We start from the raw sequence: 22203 nt of genomic DNA, 5'->3' as shown, positions 1-22203 counted from the left end.
AGTCGGCCATCAGGACCGCCAAGGGGCGTTCTTGGTTGGACTATTGTCAGAACATCAAAAGCACCAGTGAATCCGAGAGGCTCGGTAAGATTCTGTCCAAGGAACATAAGAGTCCATCCTTTCTTAAAAAGTCGGAAGGCTCCTGTACGGAATCTTCTAGTGAAATCTTGGAGCTGCTGGTTCAAACGCACTTTCCCGCCAGCGAGGAGGACTGTGAGTCAGAACCTTGCTTAGAGGGTTTGCAGCCACCCCAGCTGTGCGAAACTATCAAAACGGTAATTACCGAGAATAAGATCGGCTGGGCTATAAACAGCTTCTCCGCATATAAACCTCCAGCCCCAAATGGCATAAGGGAGCTTTTAACAACATTAGTACCAACGCCATTAAGGAAGCCTTGACCGGTATTGAATTGGAGGGGTATCTTACGCATTGGATTATATCCATGCTAAGTACCAGGATAATCCAGTCAGATCTGAGAGGCAACCACTTGACCAGAGCTGTTAACAGAGGCACGCCGCAGGGTGGGGCCATCTTTCCGGTGCTCTGGTTAATAGTAATGGACGAAATTTCACGAACATTGGACAGCAGTGGGGTGGCATATGCCGACGACTGGGTGATATTAGTATCAGGGATGCTTTCGCCCTGGCAAGCTTTGAACAAAAAATACAATAGGATCAAGCTTAATAGGATTCAAAGAATTGCGTGTGCAGGTGCTACTGGGGCTCTGCAGTCCTTCCCGGTAGACGCTCTCAATGTACTCCTGCATCTCCTCCCCCTAGGTCTCCACATTAAATACGTTGCAGTGTGCACTGCCGTCAGACTAGTACGGCCACAGCAACATCCTAGACGAAGTACCTCGGGAAATCTGGCCATTCCCCACGGACTATGCCACATGTAAGCTGGACTTAACGAGAAACTTTGCTGTGGACTTCCCAACCCGGGCAAAGTGAAAGACCGGCGGCGTGTTGCAAGGTTATGAATCAGTATTCTTTACCGATGGATCAAAGATGGCCTGTGGAATCGGCGTGGGGGTTTTCTCGAATACACAAAGTATATCCAAGTCGTATGCTCTCCCAGGTTTCGCCAGTGTATACCAAGCAGAAGTATTGGCTATATTCGAAGTCTGTCGATGGCTGGAGCGAGATTCGAGCCCCAAGCGTAACGTAGCCATTCTGACTGACAGCCAAGCGGCCATCAAGGCCTTGTAATCAGCGACGACATATTCCAGGCTAGTGGGGCAGGGCAGAGATGCGCTGAACCGTCTGGGCGGCACGCTCAGGGTCACCGTCCTCTAGATTCCCGGGAATAGGAACGTAGAGGGGAATGAGTGGGCTGACGGGTTGGCCAGGCGAGGCTCTGCTCTTTGTAGTCCTTCGGTGAATACAGTTCATGTTTCGTTGGCGGCTGTCAGGGGCCGAGTCTACTCGCACTGCCTAGCAGCCGCGGGACTTAGATGGCGAAAGCTTACGAGCTGTGCTCGATCTCGAGAGCTCCTGTGACAGACATTCCAGATTACGGCGGTCTGCATGTGGCACTGGCTCATAGGGAATAATGCCGTCAGGCTCGCCATACCCTCCAATTCGCACTGTCGAAGCTGCGAAGAAGGAAGGAAAACCCTCATGCACTTTCTCCTCGATTGCCCAGCTCTAGCTAGAGTCAGACTACGGACACTGGGTAAATCATTCTGTGGGGGCCTCAGAGAAATTTCTAGCTGCAGAGTGGGAGAGCTGTTTTCTTTCGTGAATGCTACGGGCTTGCTCTAAAGATCCGAGCCGACTCCCTGCTCCCATAACAGCATTTACAATATGTTTGTGGCATCAAAGCGGCGCACCACAGCGGTAATTGGGCTCCTCGGAACGGTCACTGATACCTACCTACATACCATGTATTTACATGGCTTCCAGATTCACACATTTTAGGGTAAGCTGTGACTAGTGGACAAAGATCCAAAGACACCGAAAATTTCACTACACATTTAAGGCATTGGTACCTACACTAAATAAGTAAAAAAAAACTCAATAAATAGATGAACCACAAGAGGGGTAAAACTCTTTCCGGATTTTTCTAAATATGATATTATATTATAGAAATTTTCTATTCATATATGAATATCTTATCCACATATGTCATGTACATGTGTCCTCTTAATTCTTCTTTTCAAGAACGTGGTGTTTTCAAGTATAAAGTTTTCAGGTTTTCCTTTTATTCCTTTTTCTTCAACTAAGGGCTTGAATTTTCAACTAAAAGGGTGGCAATTTCGTGTATCACTCAAAAATGGGTTGAAAGTTTCATCGCAAACAACTGAACTCGTTACTAGAAAATCTTTTCACAAAGTTTATTTCGTGACTACGTGGATGCGACTGAAACCGTTTACATCCCTTAGTTCGCTTGAGTCTCGCTCAACTTAGTTTCTTCTGAATAAGGGTAGATGCCTGAAATATTGTTGGTTACGCGAAAAGTTTTTCATTTAGTTTAGTAATTTTAGCGAAGACTGTACACTCATATGCTTCAAGTGCTTAGGTTATACCTACATACGTATGCAATTTTTCGTGAACTGAAGATGAAGTTTAGGAAATTTTCACTTTAGCTGGGGAAACTGTTGAGTTCCCCAAGAACAGTGCAGTGATGAGGTGAATTCTAGTTATGACCAAAAACGGCAGATATAGTTTCTTCCAGGCAAATACACCTTTGCTGTTGAAACGAAACAAAATTGAAAAAAAAATCAACAAATACCAATGACATTTCTGATACTCTCTCTCCTGTCCCAAAATACAGTGAATTTCCTTTGAAAATGATAGATATTGTGAATAGAAATTACGTTTTCGAAACGGGAAATGCTGGCTTACAATCGATCTAATCATTTCATCTACAAAGTTTGAAACTATTATATTATGGAGATAATTCGATTTTAAATTGGGATAAATAGCTTCGAGCTCCATTTCCTAGAAGTTGCCTTTAATTGCAAGTAAATAGTCTTCTATCTACATATATCTTCGCAAGGTTTAAATCCACCTACAAGTTCTTTATCCTAATGCTGTGAAACCTCCCTTTTCTAAGAACTTTACAAGAAGCCTCAACTCGTTGTTCTACACATGTAGCCGCAGGGTTACGCGTTTACCATCGTTTCATTGTAAGACATATAACTCTGTCTATTCTGAATATTGGGTCTGTATCGACTGCCAAAGCACCAAAAGTATCTGACTCGAGATATCAGATTACAGCAACTATTATAGATGACGCATTTGCCGAAGCAAGCCTTCAGCCAACCAAAGTAATAGTCGTATAACATGCCAAAGGGGCCTTGTCCTTTTAACGCAAACAAGTTTCTACATGGATTCAATGTGCTTTATCCGCAAATTTATTTCTATACTAACTTTCCGCCGATTAAAAGGAAACAAGTTAGGAAACCATAAGCTGCATTTTTCAGGTGTGTAAGGTTTTGAGTTTCCTTATGGAACTGTGAGTGCACAACAGTTCCGCGTGTACATAGTTAAAAATTCAACTTCGCTCTATTTTCTAAAGAGCCATTTACGCAAATAATTTGAAATTACTGTATTGACAATACAGCGTGTGGCGCGGGAAGTATCTTTTTCGAATTGGGCGCCACACAGTGACAATTAATCTTACGCAAGTGAACATGTGCGTATTCAAAATTGCGCAGCATAGCATTTTTTGTACGATTAATTTAGTAACGACCATGCAGTAGGCAAAAGAAGAGCGCACGTTCGCCGTGTCGACTTACTTTTCTAACAATCGTTGGATTATTGCAACTCAGCATGCATTTAAAAAAAAAAATTAAAAACACACACACAACATTAAAAGCACCGCAGGTCCTGTTCCTAATCGAAAATTGATCGCTCAGTGGGTAGATACGGGGGGATTTGCAGGCTGGACAAAGTGGAACAAAACTTTCGATTTCGACTCTCGCAATGTATTGACCAGGACGGAGATCACCTTCACGATATTATTTTCAAAAAGTAATCAAAAACAAGTCGGGAAACCGGAAGCTAGTTACAAAGGTTTTGTGTATTTCTTAGTACGTAGCACGTAATATATGCATATATTATAGGACAATATCCACTTTCGGATGATATTGACATTCATTATCTTCAATTTGCGAAGAAGCGACAATTTTGACGTATTATAACTTCCTTAGTAGTAGTGCAATTTCCACCAAACTTGGTGTGATCATGCTCTATATTATACTCTATAATTTTGTGGTGAACTTAAGGGGGGTTTGCAGCCAATTACTAAAAATTATAGTAATATACTATTATTAAATTTATTTGTACAGATATCAGTATGGAAGGTATTTCAGAACCCAGGAACCATATAGTGGCAGCCTCCTGATTTTTTTAAAATTTTTTGGTTGGGCAGTTTCTGAGAATCGCCTCCTTAAAGGAATGATCACTTTCAACCCCACACTCCCAACACATGTCAAAACTAAGGCCGGCTTCGAAAAGTACTAACCAAGACCTTTAATTTGATATCCCAGATGACTATATTTGATGAAAAACAAATTTACACCCCCCTTTTGCATGTATGGGGACCCCTATTTAAATTCGTCATAAAATTATGTAACTCACTGTATGCGTGAGCGTTCACAATTCCCACCTTTCTACCAAATTTGATGCCAATCGCTATAACCGTCTCCAAGAAAAATACGTGTGACGGACAGACAGGCAGTCAGATAGACAGACAGTAAACTGATTTTAATAAAATAGCTTTAAATACACCTCTATGTTAAAAAAGAAAGATTAAAGTGAGTTTCCAATAATCCTCTTGCCACACCTCCGACATCGATCGGACCGATCGCTGCCGCTAGTGTATCCCTTCGCGAAGTGTCCAAACATTAGGCATTTCAAGCACCTCTTTAAAGAGATCTGCTCCTTTAGCCGGCAAACAACCCATCCAATTCGAACCTTCCCCACGGCCAACAACTTCTGCGCTGACTCCATTGCAGTCGCATTGTGGCCGTTTGAGTACCACCATACGCTTTTCTTAGGCTCATGATAGATCCTTCGCTGAATTCCTCCAACTTGAATTGTTGCTTCAAGGCAGTGGAGATCTCTTCACTGGATGTTACATCATCGAGATCCTTGCACTGGATATAGATCTCATGTTTTTGGGAACGAACCGCGACATTCTCCCTAAGTGAGTTTAAAACTTGGTTACGAAAGCCGTCAGTTTTCCCCACGCTGGATTTTTTCAGTTCAAACATGAGATCCCCTTTCTGGGTCCTCCGGATTTTCCGCCTAGTTCTTTTAGGTCAGGGTCAGATTTCACCTTCTTCATTATCTCCGCATACGTTAGATGTCCTTTGCTGGAGATTACAGTTGCCTCCGGGCGAGTTCGCATCTTTGGTTTCTTGTCTCTTTTCTTGTTCACGACCTTAGTCCAACCGCCGCTCTTATTTTCTCTCGGTGTCGCTTCGCTAGCCAACGTTCCTACTTTGGACACTTTGGGCCCTTCCGAACTTTTAGTTCCGTTTGTTGGACTGGTCGAGACTCATTTCTTCCTTTTTGGTGCCTGTTGATTCTCCAAAGCTTCGCCCTCTTTGTCTCGCACTCGCTTACTTGATCGAAGATCGATGACCTTGTGCTTTGGTGTCACTTAGGTCGCCTGTGACACTGTTCTGGCTGGAATGTTCGGCTTTTCCTTAGGCTTTCTGACTTCTTCCTGGGACCTACTGTAAAGCACCCTGATGGCTCTCACCATGTTCTTTATGGCTTGGTGCACGTTGTGCTTGTCCTTGATGAATTCGGACAGCTCTACTGTTTTAGCCCAAAGCTGCATAAAATGTAATTCTTTTGGCTCAGGGCTCTGTTCTCGGTGAGTCTTGGCCAGATTACTCCTTTTACTGACTCTTTCGTCTTTTTTAATTACTGAGCTTCCCTGGACTTTCTCTTTTGCCGGCTTTGGTATTGGAGGCGATCGTAAAATCGATGAGCTTCTCCTGGATGGATCTATTTGCTACTGCTGGAGTACCTCTTGATCAAATCCGATGGGTGTCGAAATCGCCTTTTTTGGCCAGCTATCTTCTGTTAGCCCATCATTCTTTACCTTTGCAATTGGTGTTCTTGACAGAGTTGTGCTTCGTTTGAACCCCTCCTTCTCCAAATCTAAAACACTTGTAGTATTAGATGCAACGGTGGCCAAGTTCTCCACCACCGAGGCACTGCTGTCGAGGGATATCGACAGCCGGGACCAAAAGTCGCCTTTACTGGGGTTCCGAGCCCCTGCACTGTAACTTTACTCCTTCTCAATTCGTTCATGTTGGTTTTATTTTCTGGGAGTCCCTCCCATAGCCATTTTGGTCCAGGCACCAGAGATGAGCAAACACTAGCCCATGCACAGTCAGAAAAGGAAAGTGCATGAACACATATTTACACATCAATAGGTATGTCCAAATCCGCCAGCTGGGGTCGCGCCTGATGGGAGATCTGGCCACTCCTGACAAGAGACAGACAGACGGACAGACAGACAGTAAATTGATTTTAATAAAAAAACTTTAAATATCATACACGTTTGTACTAAACAAGTCGGAATACCGGAAGCTCGCGCTTCGGGTATAAAGGTTTTGTGTTCATCTTATGTGAGAAACTTCAACGCACATTTTTCCGTCCGTATATAGCTACAAATTCAACATAATCCTTCATATTTTTCCAAACTACGAGACATACGTACATATTACAGCCATAGATATCACACTCACCCTAAACAAACAAACTCCCTATTACCGAATACTGTACACATATATGCACGTATATAAATTGATCGTACCCATATTTCCGATTTACTTCTTATATCTATTTGAATTAGGCACTACCCGCAAAGTTCATTAGCACGCATCTATTATATACCTACATACACACATGTCTGGCTGACAAATAACTAAAAAACTAAAACAAGATAATTCTATGCGACCCAATTCATAAGAATTCATTTCGTTGTGGTATTTACGAATTGATATGTGATGATGACGTCATGCAGGTTGTAGAGTGCACGAAATTCACAAAAAATTGTAAAGTTTCACCCCCTATAACTTTGTTAGTAATGGTTGGATTTTCTTCAAACGTGACCAAACTGTGCATTATGTTCTTCATTACACGCATGCCAAATTTTGTACTTCTAGGATGAACATAAGGGGGGTTGCCGGGTAAATTTCTAAAATGTGGAAATATACTACTATTAACTTTATTTGTGCAGATATCGGAACCGGATATATTTTGAGGCCTAGATTTCGTAGAGATGCACCACTGTGATTTTTTTCAGATTTTTTGGTTGGATAGGTTCGGAGAACGAGACCTGTTACACTTTTTGTGGGTCATATTTTGAACCCTCACTCCCCTATGTTTCACCCAATATCAAATATTGAACCAGATTCGAAAAGTACTAATTGAGACCTTTCATTTGATACCCTACATGGCTACATTCTGTGAAAAAAAAATGTGCACCCTCCATTCATATGTATGGGGAGCCCCCCCTTAAACTTAACACAAGATGGCGCCACTTATTGCATGTAAAGGGATCACCAGATTACATACTCTCACCAATTTTCGTGACAATCGGTTTAGTCATTTCCGAATAAATCGGGTGTGACAGACAGACAGACAGACAGACAGACAGACGGACAGACGGACAGACAGACACCGTCTCGATTCTAATAAGGTTTTGTTTCACACAAAACCTTAAAAAGGAGCATTTTCTATACTATGGAAGGAGCATATATCAATACCAGTCCCCAAACCAAATAAACTGAAGCTTCGTGCTACAGGCCGATATGGCTTCTAAATAATACTGGCAAACTATTCGAACGAGTAATCTACAACAGATTAATTCTAATTGCCGAAAAGGATGGCGGGCTGTCCCAAAATCGGTTCTGTTTTCGAAAGAGGAGGTCTACAGCGGATGCACTTGTCCTAGTAGCTAACACAGCTAAGACCGCACTTGACGAGGGCAAATATTGTGGAGTGATTACACTTGATGTAAAGAATGCCTTTAATTCCGCTTGAGGCGTGGCGAAGTACCTGGTGCCATATCGTTGCCGACTTCGATAGGATTCCGTGCTGCGAATCAAATGAAGGAATGAAATCATACCAAACGACATGCGGTGTTCCACAAGGGTCTGTCCTAGGGCCACTCTTGTGGATTATTATGTATGACGGAGTACTGACCCTAGACTTTCCTACTGGTGTGGCGTGTGATTGCGAGAATGCTACCAAATATACGTGGCGCAAGGCCGAGCCGTCGACTTCTTATTTCGAAAGTGGTCAGTTCGATCCTCCTGTATGCAGCACCAGTATGGTCAGATGCATTGGAAAATATAGCAAATAAAAGAAAGATTTGAGCTGCGTATTGCATAAGTGTACCCCGAACATGTTGGGCTTAGAAAACTATATCCAATGAAGCAACTTGCATGATAGCAGGTATAGTTCCGATTGCAATTCTAGCAACAGAAATACAACGTCTTTACGATCGAACGTATCTCACCGAAGAATCTCCTGCCTGTCGGCGGCAGTTCGCATGAACTGGATCTGTCGCGGAATGCCAAGAGAGTGGGGAAAGACCGCTGGACTCAAAAAATCATATGGAATATCCGGAAATGGATCAAGCGACCCCACGTCGAAGTAGGTTTCGACCTAACTCAATTCTTGAGCGGACACGGAGGCTATCGAGCATATCTGTATCAATTTGGGCATGATGATTCGCCATATTGCCCAAAGTGCTCAAACATTGCAGAGGATACAGAACACGACTTTACACCCGAAAATATAATGGAACTTGTGGTGAAAGCAATGGTAATATGGACCGAAATCGAAAAAATGATTGCAGCCATCGGAAAGAAGAAGAAAGAAGAAACAAAAACAGACAGACAGACAGACAGACACCTTAGAAACTGATTGATGGATATACTAAGCGCAGAAAAAGAAGAAAAATCTGTTTAGCATTTTCTCATAGAGTCACCATTATGGTGTTCATATTTTCCGCCTAAGTAGTGGATGAAAACAAATTCTGTCCCATTTTTCGTTAGTAAGTTTTGATCTTTAATTTTGCTTTTTCATTACAGGTATTGTCGACGCGTTTCTGAAAACATAAACCAATGCCTTTGATTTGGTGATCTACAGGGAAGAAAAGTGTATATATATATCAAACCAAATATCAAATTTCGGTCATTCAATTGGTGTAAGAGAAGTGCGTGTAAATTTCATTTTACGTAATTCTATACAAAAAACTGGGTAGTTCCGTAATTTGGAATTAATAAAGTTAAATTAGATTCAAATCTATTAAAAATAATACAACTCACTGAGAATCAAATATTTGAAAAGTCACCATTAGATCGCTTCATAATTCTTCGGCGCTTTAATTTGTGTAGAGATTGAAAAGTGCCAATTCAGCGTTACATTCGAAATAAAATGAAAATCCTTACAAGAAAAAAGTAGCGATAAGATGAAATCAGCAAAGATTCAGCAGTAGGACAGGTTTTCCTAAGAAAATATAAATCGGAAATCTAACGCTAACTTCGTGTCACTTTATTGCGAATTCCCGCGGATCATAGCGACCGTAGATATTAGGTTGTTGCAAATGAAATGTCGGATATTTGAGTAAAATTTCAAAAAACTATAACTTTTATGAAAATTAATTTTATTAGTCAAAAATAAGAACCAGCAGCTTCAATGCACTTCTCCCAACGAGATACAAGGGCATTTATTCCAGTTTCGTAAAAGTCTGGGTTTCTAGAGCTAAGAAATTCTTCAAAGGCACTTTTGACAGCTACTTCATTGCTGAATTGTTTCCCCGCCAAAAAGTGATCCAAATGCTTAAAAAAGTGGTAGTCGGTTGGCGAGAGGTCGGGTGAATATGGTGGATGAGGAAGAGTCTCATATCGTAATTCATTTAATTTTTGGACCGTCATTCTGGAAACATGAGGTCGGGCGTTATCATGGAGCAGTATCACTCCATCTCTGTTGACCAATCTAGGCCGCTGAACACGTAATTTCTCGTGCATTTCATCAAGTTGGGCACAATATTTCTCTGCATTAATTGTTTCACCACGCTCCAAAAACGAATAATGAATAATTCCAGATGCAGACCACCAAACAGTTACCATTACCTTCTTCGGGTGAGGGCTCGGTTTTCGCATGTGTTGTGGAGGCTGATCGGCATCTAGCCATTGCGCTGATCTGCGACGATTGTCGTACAATATCCACTTTTCATCGCATGTCACTATTCTGCGCAAAAAGGGATTGTTCCTGTTGCGGTTGAGTAGAGAACTGGATATTTCCATTCGCAGCGCCATGTTTTGCTCGTTGAGTTCATGCGGAACCCACTTATCAAGCTTCTTCACCTTTCCAAGCTGTTGTAAGTGCCGAGATACTGTCGAATAGTGTACGCCTATTTTCTCTGCAATGTCACGAATCGATGATCGGGGATCAGATTCCACTATCAAACGCAACTCGTCGTTGTCGATCGATGGTCCTGGGTGTCCACGAGGTTCACTTTGGAGGGTCATGTCGCCTGATCGGAATTTTTCGAACCACCGCTATGTCGTTCGTTCGTTTGCTGCGTCAGCTCCAAATGCTCTGCAAATGTTTCTGGTTGCCTCCGCTGCGTTGTGACCAAGTTTAAATTCATATAGAAAAAGTAGACGTTTTTGACTCCCTTCCATGCTTTTTTCTTTGAGTTTTACTTGGAACTTCAATGACGATTGAAACTGAAATGACTCCTTGATCGAACGAACGACTATTTATACTCAATTATCCCATACCACCAGAGTCACCTTGCGGCAGTTTTAAACATTAAAATCATAACTAACTTCACTTCATTGAAAAATCCGACATTTCATTTGCAACAACCTAATAGTTTTCACAGATAAGTTACGAATCATCTGCAAGGGAAGCGAGTAGTGCAGAATTAAACTCCGTATAGTGACAATCGCGTATCAACAGTGTGATTCGAAACTCAACGGAGTCAGCTACATATTTCAGTGACCAAATGAACAAATTTTGTCTTGAAACCCCAACTGAATTTTGAGAAAACCTGAATTAAGTATTTATAGTTTGATTACTTATCCTTACTTTGAAATGAAATAGTGGAAAATTAAACATAGTGTTAACAAGTTAAATTTCGTGTGAACTTAGCTTATTTATTGAATCCAGAACCCGCGACAAATATTTGCGTTCAGGTGAGTATTTTCCTGTTTAAAATCAGAAACTCCAAAATAGTCCTGATTTTCACTACTGTCACTACTTAAGTCTTAAGCTCAGCTTACAAAATTGACCGCCGACAGGCTCGCATTCTACTTCACTAATTAGTTCTATGCGAAGCCGATCACGACGAGCCGACCCCGCTTGTGAACGGGACAAAGGCTGAAGAAAAAGAAGAAACGAGTCAATCCCCGATGCCAACTCATTAAGTATACTATAATATATATCCAAAGAATCTATAGAATCAACATCCTCTAACCATTTTCTCTATTACCAACTCGCAGATGCCTTATTTATTCATGACGTGCATTCAGAATTTTCTGGGTATATTTGGGGTATTTTGACATTTGCTCTTAATAGTCAATTCACTACAGCAGGATTACTGTTCCAACAACCGATCTAAACTGCCTTTTCCTAAACTGTTCTCTTTCTATGAAGCCAGTCAGGACTTAAGTTGGACGTAGGAATATAACGAGAAGCATTTGTTCTCTTAGGAAGCTCCGTGAAGCTCCAAGGCAAACACATCTATAAGGTTAAATTTACTCTGTTATAAACCTACTCTTAATTTAGCCATCAACAGCTCTGAACCCTTAATTAATGTCATATATCCTTCGTTTTCCAATGTCGGTCCTTTGCCTGCTTAAATCTCCAGTTCCATCATTTCTAGTCAAGCGACAGCGCTCTTCAATTCCAAGCAGGCTGCAATATCCGTAGTAAATCGAGTCAATTTTTCCAGCGTCCCCAGATGATTGTCTCTTCTAGAACAGGACTTTATGTGGGCGTCTGGAAAATCTCCTGTAATTCATCTATTCTAAATGACGTATCGATTCGAGTTTGAGAATTCTGATGTGAGTGCAGGATCATCACGTTTAAGGTACAATCTTTTGCTGTATCTGGTTCACTATCGGTCATCCCTCCTTACTAGGGCCAAAATTGACTGCCTGCTTTCCTACGTGACCTCGTGCAGGTCCCGCTGCCTCGTCTTTCATAATTGAAGCACCTAAGAATATGAAGCTATTTGTTCCAAGTTATAACTATTCAAATGCACTTTTTCATCTAATTCGCGTCCTTTTCCTTGATTTATTTTTATCCTCATTTAATTTTATTCCAAATTTTTTACTATCTCATCAAATTCCACATGGGTTTCGCGGGCGTCTTTCAGATAATATTCTCGAGGGTTATGTTCAACATGTTTGGATCCAGCCCAGTTAGCTGACTCTGCAGCGTCACTTCAACGTTTGAATGGACCATTGACATTTTGATGTTTCGCTGGGACTCCTAATTTATGCAATATTTTATGCGGTACAGATTGAACTGTGCTTCTTGTATGCCTGTTTAAAGTCCCTGAATATTTTCTAAAACCCTTCCGCCGCTTAAATTGCAAACGACAAATTAGTTCACGGACTGAATTTCTCGAAAAAGGCTAGAATCTTCTTTCGATTATTTTTGGCTCTTTAAAACGTGTATACAGCAAATATATAGCGTTGACAGCAACGTCTACTGCCCTTTGCTTAAACATCGGACATAGCAGATTCTTGTGTCAAACCGGCACAGAATTATCTGTTCAAATTGTTTTTCAGTTTTTGTAGGTATCCTTTTCATTGTGCTTTGTTCTAGGGGTACTCTTAATTTTTGCGAGGTAAGATGGTGAAACAATCTATTAATTATCTTCAATCAGATATCTGTCTTTTTTGTCGAATTCTAGTCGAACCTTAAATTTGAGTCTTATGATTATTGCTTAATCTGTATTATCTTACTTTTTAACCTTCTGTTTTTCTTTCGGAAGATTTTAGCTTGTTTCTAGTTTAAGATATTCCCAATTCTTTTTCCCACTGTGCATTGGCATTCATCATTAAACTGATGCTGATTAATGATTTCTTTGGCGGTTCTTTTACTACTAGATTCTACCTCATTCCACTACTCGCCAACATTACGCAAAGGGAGCAAAACAAATTTTCAAATTTTGGTCCATTGTGAAATCTATGGCAACCATCGTTCCCTTACACTTATACTTCTGGCAGGAGATAATCAACCACGTAGATAGAGAACCATGGGGCCTTAGGTATAGGTTAGTTACCCCATGGGTCACCCTATTCTCTGGAAACAGCGAAGATGGAAGAAGTTGTGTACTTTCTTTTCCCTGCTTACCCGATCCAAACTGACGCTGTCGATGAAGGAGTGAGTACAGAGGTATGCCCACTCTTCACCGCAAAGAAATTACAGATGGCGGTGCCGTCCATGAAAGACAAAAACGCACCAAGACCTTATGGTATTTCCAGTGAAGTGGTGAACAAATACAAGCCAAACTTGCTACTTGACACATTTAATGTATATTTGATAGCGGTTGTTTTTGGCCCCCGCTGGAAAGTTGCGGGAAGCGCCGACACGACGATAAACTTCTTTGAGGAAATTCACAACACCGTAGACAAGGCTGCGGCTAGAATGTTTGCGATTTGTCGGCTGATGTCTAATGTCGAAGTTCCCTTATCCAGCAGACATCGCTTGCTGATGAGTCCGGTCCAATCCGCCCTCCTCTATGAATTCGAAGCATGGGCTGACCCCTTCAGGAAGGAAATGTATGAGGGGCGCTGCGAATTGTGTCCGCCTATCGTAACGCCTCGGAGTCAGCTCTAATGGTGATCGCGGTAGTTGCTCTGATCGCTCTCTATGCTGCCGAGCGTAGGCTTATATACTTTCGAAAAGGCGGGGGATATGAGGAGCCTGTACTTTGTGAAGAGAGAGTCCGTATTCTCTGCGCGTGACAGCAAATTTGGGAAAGAGAATCGATACGTAAATGGACCGCGCACCTCATAAAAGGCGTGCCGCCATGGTTCAATCCACAGCACGGTGATGTTGGCCATTACTTAACCCAGCTGCTCAGCGGACATCGGTACTATCAATCTTAACTGCACACAATCGGGAAATCACGTCCCCCGACTGCATTTGTTGCAAAGATTTGGTGGATGGTGCTTCCCACACTTTTTTCTTCTGCAGAAGGTAGAAGTGCCATCGCCTTTCGATGGAGGGTTGTCTTACATCCCTGACATGGGGCCATTGCGTACTGCGAGGATACGTGAAACCGAGTGGTACGTTAAACTCAAGGCATTCTTAACGAGAAAAAGAGGAGAATGCTTAAGCTCATATGCTAAATAAGTTTAGCCTGACGTAATGTGTCAAACGGGTCCGGGTCATAGCCTAGATCTCCGAAGAGGTGTTTTAGCCATTAGTCTGTCTAAGACAGGAGTCCGACATTTTCTGCGTAAATACATTTCACTTCCCTGCTCAAAGAAAAAAATTCATCTCTCCACAAATATCTAAACTACGCTGATGACACCTCTTTGCGTAGTAGTAATTTCTAACTTCTAACGAATGATTCTACTAGCTCTACTAGATAAATTAAAACTAACGTGTATGATCCAAAAATCGGTAAAAATAATGATTACAAACTACTGAAACTTTTTTTTGAGATCCTCTCCACTTCCTTTGTTTTAATGTTGTTCTATATGTACTGTCATTATATGTCAGGTGTTTAAACCCTGAGAAACATAAGGTTTGTCCCTTCATTCTAATCGTTATTTTTTTCATGCGTTTCAAATATTTAAATATAATCCATTTTATTTGAAATATTTTTCTCTTCAAATTTTCAGATTCCAATCACCAAATCTGCCATGTTTATCGTAACAGTCGGACTTCTACTAGTAGCCCTTTTTGTTATCCACCAATACGTGTATGGATACTGGAAACGCCGTGGAATTCCATATATTAAGCCACACTTGCTTTATGGAAATTTAAAGGCTTTCATCAGATGAGTCGTTCACGGTTTCAGCAGCAAATTTATATAACAAATCGGACAAACCAATTGTCGGTGTTTATTTCTTCTTTCGTCCTGGGATTTTAATCCGTGATGCCGATTTGGCAAAAAAGATTTTAGTCACCGATTTCCAAAGTTTCCATGATCGTGGCGTACATTCAAATGAAAAGCTTAGTCCTTTGTCAGCGAACCTCTTCAGTTTAGAAATGAAAAGATGGAAGGAATTACGGGCGAATCTTACTCCTACATTTACATCAGGGAAGTTAAAAAGGATGTTTCCAGCAATCGAATTGGTTGGAAAAAAAATGGAAGAACATTTGGAAAATTTAATAGAAACCAACAATGGTATTATCGATGTAGAGAAAATGACAACCAAGTGAGTTGAAATTGGATACTAAAATAAACCCTTCCTAATACCTTTTTTCAGAATTTACCCTCTCACGATCCCCAGCTATTCGAAACGAAACTAATATTTACCATTTTACCACAGATACACCAACGATGTCATTGTTTCTATCTTTTTTGGATTGGAAGTGGATACCTTCAAGGACAACGCCAATATATTTGCCGAATTCAGAGAAAAATTTAATACCAAGGATTTTATCCTTAATTTAACTACTGCAACATTGTTTTTCTATCCAAAGTAGGTGAAAATATTCATTTCTAGTCACAACGAGTTTCAAATATTCTACTTATCAGGCTTTTCGACTTTCTCAAGTTACATAGACACATCAATAAATTCATGTCTGTGATGGGGGATATTATACAGAAAACAATCCAAAATCGTGAGGAAGTCAATATGCAAAGAAATGACTTTTTGCAATTGTTAATGCAACTTCGAAAAACAGGAACACTGGAAGGGAACGAAAACTGTCTTAGTAGAATTACCGGTAAGTTAAATGAGATCACTGCACTAATGAGCTTATTCCATGTTTATTGTGGCTCTGAATATTCTACTTAATATTGTTTTTTTCAGATAAGAAAGTCAGTCTTTCAATGAACCAGATTGTCGCCCAGACACTCCTTTTCTTCCTTGCCGGCTCGGACACTACATCGATTACAATAGCTTGTTGCTTGCACGAGCTAACACAGAATGAAGACGTTATGCAAAAATTGAAAGAAGATATTGCTAAAACACTAGAGAAACACAATGGGATTATCTGTTACGAGTCTATCCAAGAAATGGAATATTTAGATTTAGTAATTCAAGGTAATTTTCGTTAAGCTAGTTACACTTTACCAAATTAGGCAGACTCCTTATGATCTTTTTTTCAATTCACTTTTAACAGAGGCTGCCCGCAAATATCCAGCATTACCTGTTCTCAATCGGATATGCACGAAACCTTTTAGAATTCCTGACAGTGATATTGTCATCGAGAAAGAGACACAACTAATAATATCCGTCTTGGGATTCCACAGAGATCCAAAGTACTTCCCGAATCCAATGAAGTTCGACCCCGAACAATTTCGTGACGGCAGCAAAGCATTCAACACGAATGCCTATATTCCTTTCGGAGATGGACCACGGACTTGCATTGGTAAGTTGATACCGAGTGTCACCATCATATCATAAAATCTTCTTTTGAAAAGTGGTACTAAAACAAATAAAACACCATTCATCTTGTCTATTAGGTTATAAATATCATTTCCTTATTTATGGATGTACCTCTATAAATAGTTACACTTTATAATATTTCAGGGATGAGGCAAGCGAAACTCAGCGCCAAGATGGCCGTAGTTCGATTGCTGACTAAATTTGAATTGAGTGCACTCAACAAGCGAGAAATAGAATTCGATAATTTCGCAATAGCTTTGAGGGCGAAAAATGGAATTAATCTAAAAGTATCGAAACGCCTTCAAACAGCCTGAAAATATCGAAACACCTGTAAAGGTCGTGATACCACTTAAAAAAAATTATTTTCCTGAGTAATTATTAAGTCCGTTGGTAACTATAATAAATGTTCTTGAATCAAGGTTGCTTCTTTAATTACACTGCATACTGTTTAGAAACGTAGAGGACCGAAACTGTGGCAAAGAATTCGCTCACCGAACAGAAAAGAATAACCTTGAACCCTTAATTAGCAGATATAATTGTGTTACAATTTGACATCATAAAAATGTGACTTTCTCAATAGCCTATAAAGAGACGAAAATTACGTAAACGTAAGGGGGGGGGGGGGGGGTTGATCTGTGAAGGAGAATACTGACCTCTTGGCGAAGTATCTAAAAAGTATCTTCGAATATATATAATATAACACATGAACACAATACAAAAGGATGATCATTACCCAATACGATACGTCATGTAAGATTTAATAAAATTTAATAAAATAAAACAAATGTGCTTTGTAATAATACTGCTGGCTGCATTACAGGATGCTTATTAAAAAATTGCAGAAGTTATAAGGGTAGGATCCCTTTTTAAGCAACTACTATATATATATATATAGTTCAAAAAGCCCACGGACCCTCTTCCCGCCCAACCGGACCGAGGGGCGACCAACCTAAGGATGGGCTGAAAGCAACATCCAAAGGCCCGCATCACAGCGATGATGCGTTTTAACGCAAAGTGTGTGCGACCATGCGAAAATGTGTTACTACATCCCGATTGTCGCAAACACTTCAGCCAATGACGCGGAGGTTCTACACTACAGAGACATGGATCTTATATTGAAGACAGTGCGGATCAAGACTGAAACCCATTAGGTCAGATTGTTACCGGACAGGACTCATCGGACTATAGCACAGGTTGCAAGGATAACCGCTTTTTGCATCTCCATGTATAGTCCAGCCCTAAGATCGAGCGTTTTCAGCGCTTCATGTAAGTTCTGCGGGACTAATCCCGTCGCTGAAATTATTACTGGGACTACTTCGATCTTTTGTAGTCTCCAAGTCTGCTTCATATCGTCTGCCAAGGGGCCGTAGTTCCGGATTTTTTCGTGCTGTTTTTCAACAGTGTTCCGGTCCAACGGTACGGCCACATCGATTATAAAGCACGCTCGTTCTTCCTTCAGAAGCAGAACTAGATCGGGTCTGTTATGATTAACACTGCGGTCGGTGGCAATAGGTTGATCCCACAGTAGTTTGACCCGATAATTTTCCAAGATTCTCTGCGGAGTATACTTATAGTAAGGATGGTAGGTTGCCACTAAGTTATACTTCAACGCAAGGCTTCGTTGGAGAATCTTGCAAACGAAGTTATGGCGATTGGTGTACTCGGTACTGCTCAACATCCTGCACGCAGATGTTATGCGCTGGACGGTCTCCTCTTCACAGTTGCATAACCTACAACTGGAGTTGGTGATTGAGGAGTCGTGAAGAATGTACCGTTTATAATTTTTTGTTGGGAGCGAAGCATCCTGAATTGAAGTTAGGAATGTTTCGGTCTCATAGAAAAGTACACCATTTGTTAACCATCGATGTCAATGCCTGACAACAACAAATTTTTTATATGACCTCCGTGAATGGGTTTCTCTTTCCACATGTCGATCTTCTGTTGGACTGAAGTAACATTCGACATGGGATCCCATTCTCTGCTTCTCAAGTTCAAAGGAGATAATTTATTATCTGCCATGACGGTAGCCTGATGTATTTGGCTAGAGGATTGTTTCTCATAGAAAAACTCACGAAGAGAATGCACTTGATTGTAGTGCAACGTTTTTAAATCAAGTACCCCCTTCCTCCCTGATGACGTGGGATAGTGATCCTCAATTTTTCGGCAGCTCTATTGTGCGTGTTGTTGTTTGCAAGAACTACCCTTACCCGTCTATTGACAGATTCTAAATCAGTATTACTCCACTGTATCACACCGAAAGTGTATAGAAGGACGGGAATGGCGAAGGTACTGATTGCCATGATTTTATTTTCCCCGTACAGCTCAGTTTTAAGGACAAGATCCAGACGCCGTTCAAATTCCCCCAGCAACTTAGATTTAATTATTGCCACAGCAGGTGTTGTTGCTTGCAATATGCCGAGGTATTTGTAGACGTCGTCCGAATCCATACCCTCAATTCGGATGTTATTTTGGCTGTATCCTTCGTTGTCGGTGTGTTTTCCCCGAACAATTGTTTTTATGCGACATTTCTCCAAGCCCAACTGCATGCCGATATCCCTGCTGAACTGGATGGTGATGTCCAGCAAGGAGCGAAGTTGGTTCTCGTCTTTGGCATACAATTTGATGTCGCCAATGTACATTAAATGGCTTAATGTACATTTCGACAATATGCCATGCTTGACTTGGAACCCGTATTTGCTTTCATGCAAAAGATGGGATAGCGAATTCAAAGCCAAACAAAACCACAGTGGGCTTAGAGAGTCGCCTTGGAAAATGCCACGCCTGATTGGTATCTCTCCTGATGTTTATGAGGATACCGATAGCTTCGTGCTCCAATTCTTCATTACTGTTCTCAGAAGAAGAACGACATTCGGGTTGATTTTATACAAGCGTAACACTTGTAGTAACCACGAATGTGATATGGAGTCAAAGGCTGATTTATAATCGATGTAGGCTGTCGAGATGTTTCGTTTTTGATGGACAGCCTGCTTTACAGCTACCGTATCGATTATAAGCTGTTCTTTGCAGCCTTGGGAGCCTTTTGCGCATCCTTTTTGCTCCTCAGCTATCAACTTATGAACATCAAGATGTTTTGAGATGTTCGCGCACAGAACTGAAGTGAAGACCTTGTAGATGGTAGGAAGACAAGTAATTGGTCGACATTTTGAAGGGCAAGAGGCACCCTGTTCCTTGGGGATGAGGAAAGTTATCCCCTTGGTGAAAAATGGTGGAACTAAATCAGGATCGGCAATCATCTGATTAAATTGATTTGCCAATATCCTGTGAGTGCTCTTGAACCGCTTCAGCCAGAAGTTGTGAATCTTGTCAACTCCTGGCGCCTTCCAGTTACCTGCTTTGTCAAGGGCTGCTTCAACGTCGGCTTCAGTTACGTCAGGCATGGTCATTTCGGGGAGGGCCTCGCATGAACGCATAAGGTGTGGGAGCCACGCTGCTTCTAAATTGCAACGGCTGGATTCGCTCCAAACACTTCTCCAGAAGTCTTCTGCCTGATCCAGATCGAGGTTGCTTTCCCGACTTGAGTTGGTGAGATTTTTGTAGAATCCCCGTTGGTTCTGGAAGAACAAGGTGTTATCTGTCCTTCGCTGGAAGCTTTTTTGATACCTACGGATGCGATTGGAGCATACCGCAAGTTTCTGCTTAAGCACCTCGAGGATTTCTTCGATTGGCATATCATTGGACAGATAGTAGTTTCCAATGATGTTCGCAACGCATCTGTGCAATCTTGGTGATGGATTTCCAAGGAGTGCTTGCGTCACACGACCAATCTCCTTTCTCAATTTTTCGACTCTTTTGTTGGGTCGAAACACCCAGAACGGTAAAATCCTTCTGCGCATACCTCTGTTATTCGCTCTAAGATGTTGATTATGGAGACGAATAACCGTGGCAGCTGCAACGTAGATCAGGCTGTGAACCTCTGTAGCAGTAATCTCGCTAGCCAAACGATCAGCCAAAATTCTGTCAACGGCAGCAATAATGTTAGTAGTTGCCGGAATAAACTTCAGTTTTGGGATCTTTGGCCTAGCGTCTGGGAGAATCTCAGCATACTCTGTGAATGCGACCTGGAATGCGGTCAAAGCCTCATTATAAATTGGGTCTACATCCCCAGTTACTAAGCTTCTCCTGACTACTGGATTCATGGAGTGCCTTACAGGTGGAGTACTTGTGTTACTCCTTTGACTAGTCCGGTAATTTGATGACTCCAGACCGAGCTCAAGTGAAACCTCTTGGAAGATTTGTTGCCTAGTTGGAAAGGCAACTCGGTTGTTATTCACTATCACCCGGTACTGGTTGACGACCGGAACATGACTTAGCTCCGGAAATCGGGTTATGAACGTGTCATGTAGTCGATGTCTGTACCCTGATGGATTCCGTTCCAAATCCGTGACACGGTAATAGGCGCGGACGATAAATTCGTTAAGTTGGTTCGTCCAAACCATACGACGCCTAGGTCTCCCGTCCCTGGTGGTTGACGGCATAACCGCCAAAACATCCAAGGGCGAAGAGCCGTTCTGATGTTGGTGAACGACCCTTAACCGTGTTGGGTACTGTCTTCGTGTCCCTGGGGTCCCATTTAAAGAATTTAAACAAAAGTCCCCAATTTTATTCCCACGAGTAATGAGGAACCTCCAAAGGTAGGGAAGGTATTTGGAGGGGAGCCGCTGAAATACAGTGTAACGTCACTGCAATTCATCCGATAGGCGCGTCGATCCCTTCACCCCGGATTATGGATTTGTTAAGGAGGTTTACTCCTCCTGAACGGGAAGAATCGGTAAGGGAGGACGAACACAAAGGGAAACGTTCTGCTTGTCCGCGTCTACTTATTTACATGATTAACTTGCGACATTCGTAGCTGACCCGGTGGGTCATGTCATTATCCGCAACCCATGACACGCGCCTGGTCGCATGCAGCTCTGCGTTTGCAACTCAGATGAGGATAAACCTGGTACACCATATACATATATATATTTTTTGTGCGTACACGAAGGTGGAAAATTTGGATGATTTCGGAGCCAACCGTAAGCTACTTCTCCTCGGACTCCAGCATCTCCGCAACCACGCTCTCCGGGGTCACGCTATTACCCAGCACCTGGTTTAAGCTCCTTCCCTCCATCGCGAATCGGGCAAAGTGAAACATCACATGTTCTGGATCCTCCGGTATGCCATCGCATCTGGGACAATTCAGAGAATCATCCAACCCAAAGCAGTGAAGATACTGTCTGTAGCAACCATCGTGTCCCGTGAGAAACTGGATAATGTGGTAGAAAAACTCAATTTGGTGTCAATCATTATCCCCAGGTATTTGATAGCCGGCTTTGATACGACCTTATGTCCACCGACCTCCACTATCACAGTGTTATTTTCTACCTTTACTTTACCACTCTCACTGTTTCCGTCGCGTAGTCACGAGTGGGTGCGCCGAAAACCAAACTGGCGCTCCGACAAACCATTGCTGGCTTTGACGATGGCAATAGTCTGTTGTAGACGACTCTCTCCATCATGTTCCCCATTGTATCCAACAGGCAGATAGGACGATACGACGCGCGCGAGTTTTCAGATGGCTTGTCTGGCTTCGAAAGTAACACCAACTTTTGCTTTTTCCACTGGGCAGG

The 22203-nt window shown here is 41.8% G+C and overlaps 2 protein-coding genes across 3 annotated transcripts; both read left to right on the top strand.

The window, feature by feature from the left end:
* Positions 1-14865: 14865 nt before the first annotated feature.
* On the top strand, positions 14866-15653 carry LOC119646779 (probable cytochrome P450 6d2). Its single transcript, XM_038047363.1, has 2 exons — positions 14866-15394; positions 15446-15653. Exons 1-2 carry the CDS (start codon positions 15225-15227, stop codon positions 15486-15488), a joined length of 213 nt encoding a protein of 70 aa, XP_037903291.1. The 5' UTR covers positions 14866-15224; the 3' UTR covers positions 15489-15653.
* A 346-nt stretch (positions 15654-15999) lies between these two features.
* Positions 16000-16940, top strand: LOC119646314 (probable cytochrome P450 6d5). 2 transcript variants are annotated; one of them, XM_038046733.1, is made up of 4 exons: positions 16000-16228; positions 16308-16556; positions 16718-16763; positions 16799-16904. In XM_038046733.1, exons 1-4 carry the CDS (start codon positions 16015-16017, stop codon positions 16815-16817), a joined length of 528 nt encoding a protein of 175 aa, XP_037902661.1. In that variant the 5' UTR covers positions 16000-16014; the 3' UTR covers positions 16818-16904. The 2 variants fall into 2 exon arrangements, with proteins under 2 accessions (XP_037902661.1, XP_037902660.1); XM_038046732.1 differs by having other exon boundaries at positions 16718-16940.
* The last annotated feature ends 5263 nt before the right edge of the window (positions 16941-22203 follow it).

Source organism: Hermetia illucens, chromosome 1 (assembly GCF_905115235.1).
Source record: "Hermetia illucens chromosome 1, iHerIll2.2.curated.20191125, whole genome shotgun sequence".
In the NCBI taxonomy this organism is placed as follows: domain Eukaryota; kingdom Metazoa; phylum Arthropoda; class Insecta; order Diptera; family Stratiomyidae; genus Hermetia; species Hermetia illucens.
The sequence above is the reverse complement of the archived record's forward strand: the minus strand, read 5'-3'. Positions and strand labels throughout refer to the sequence as shown.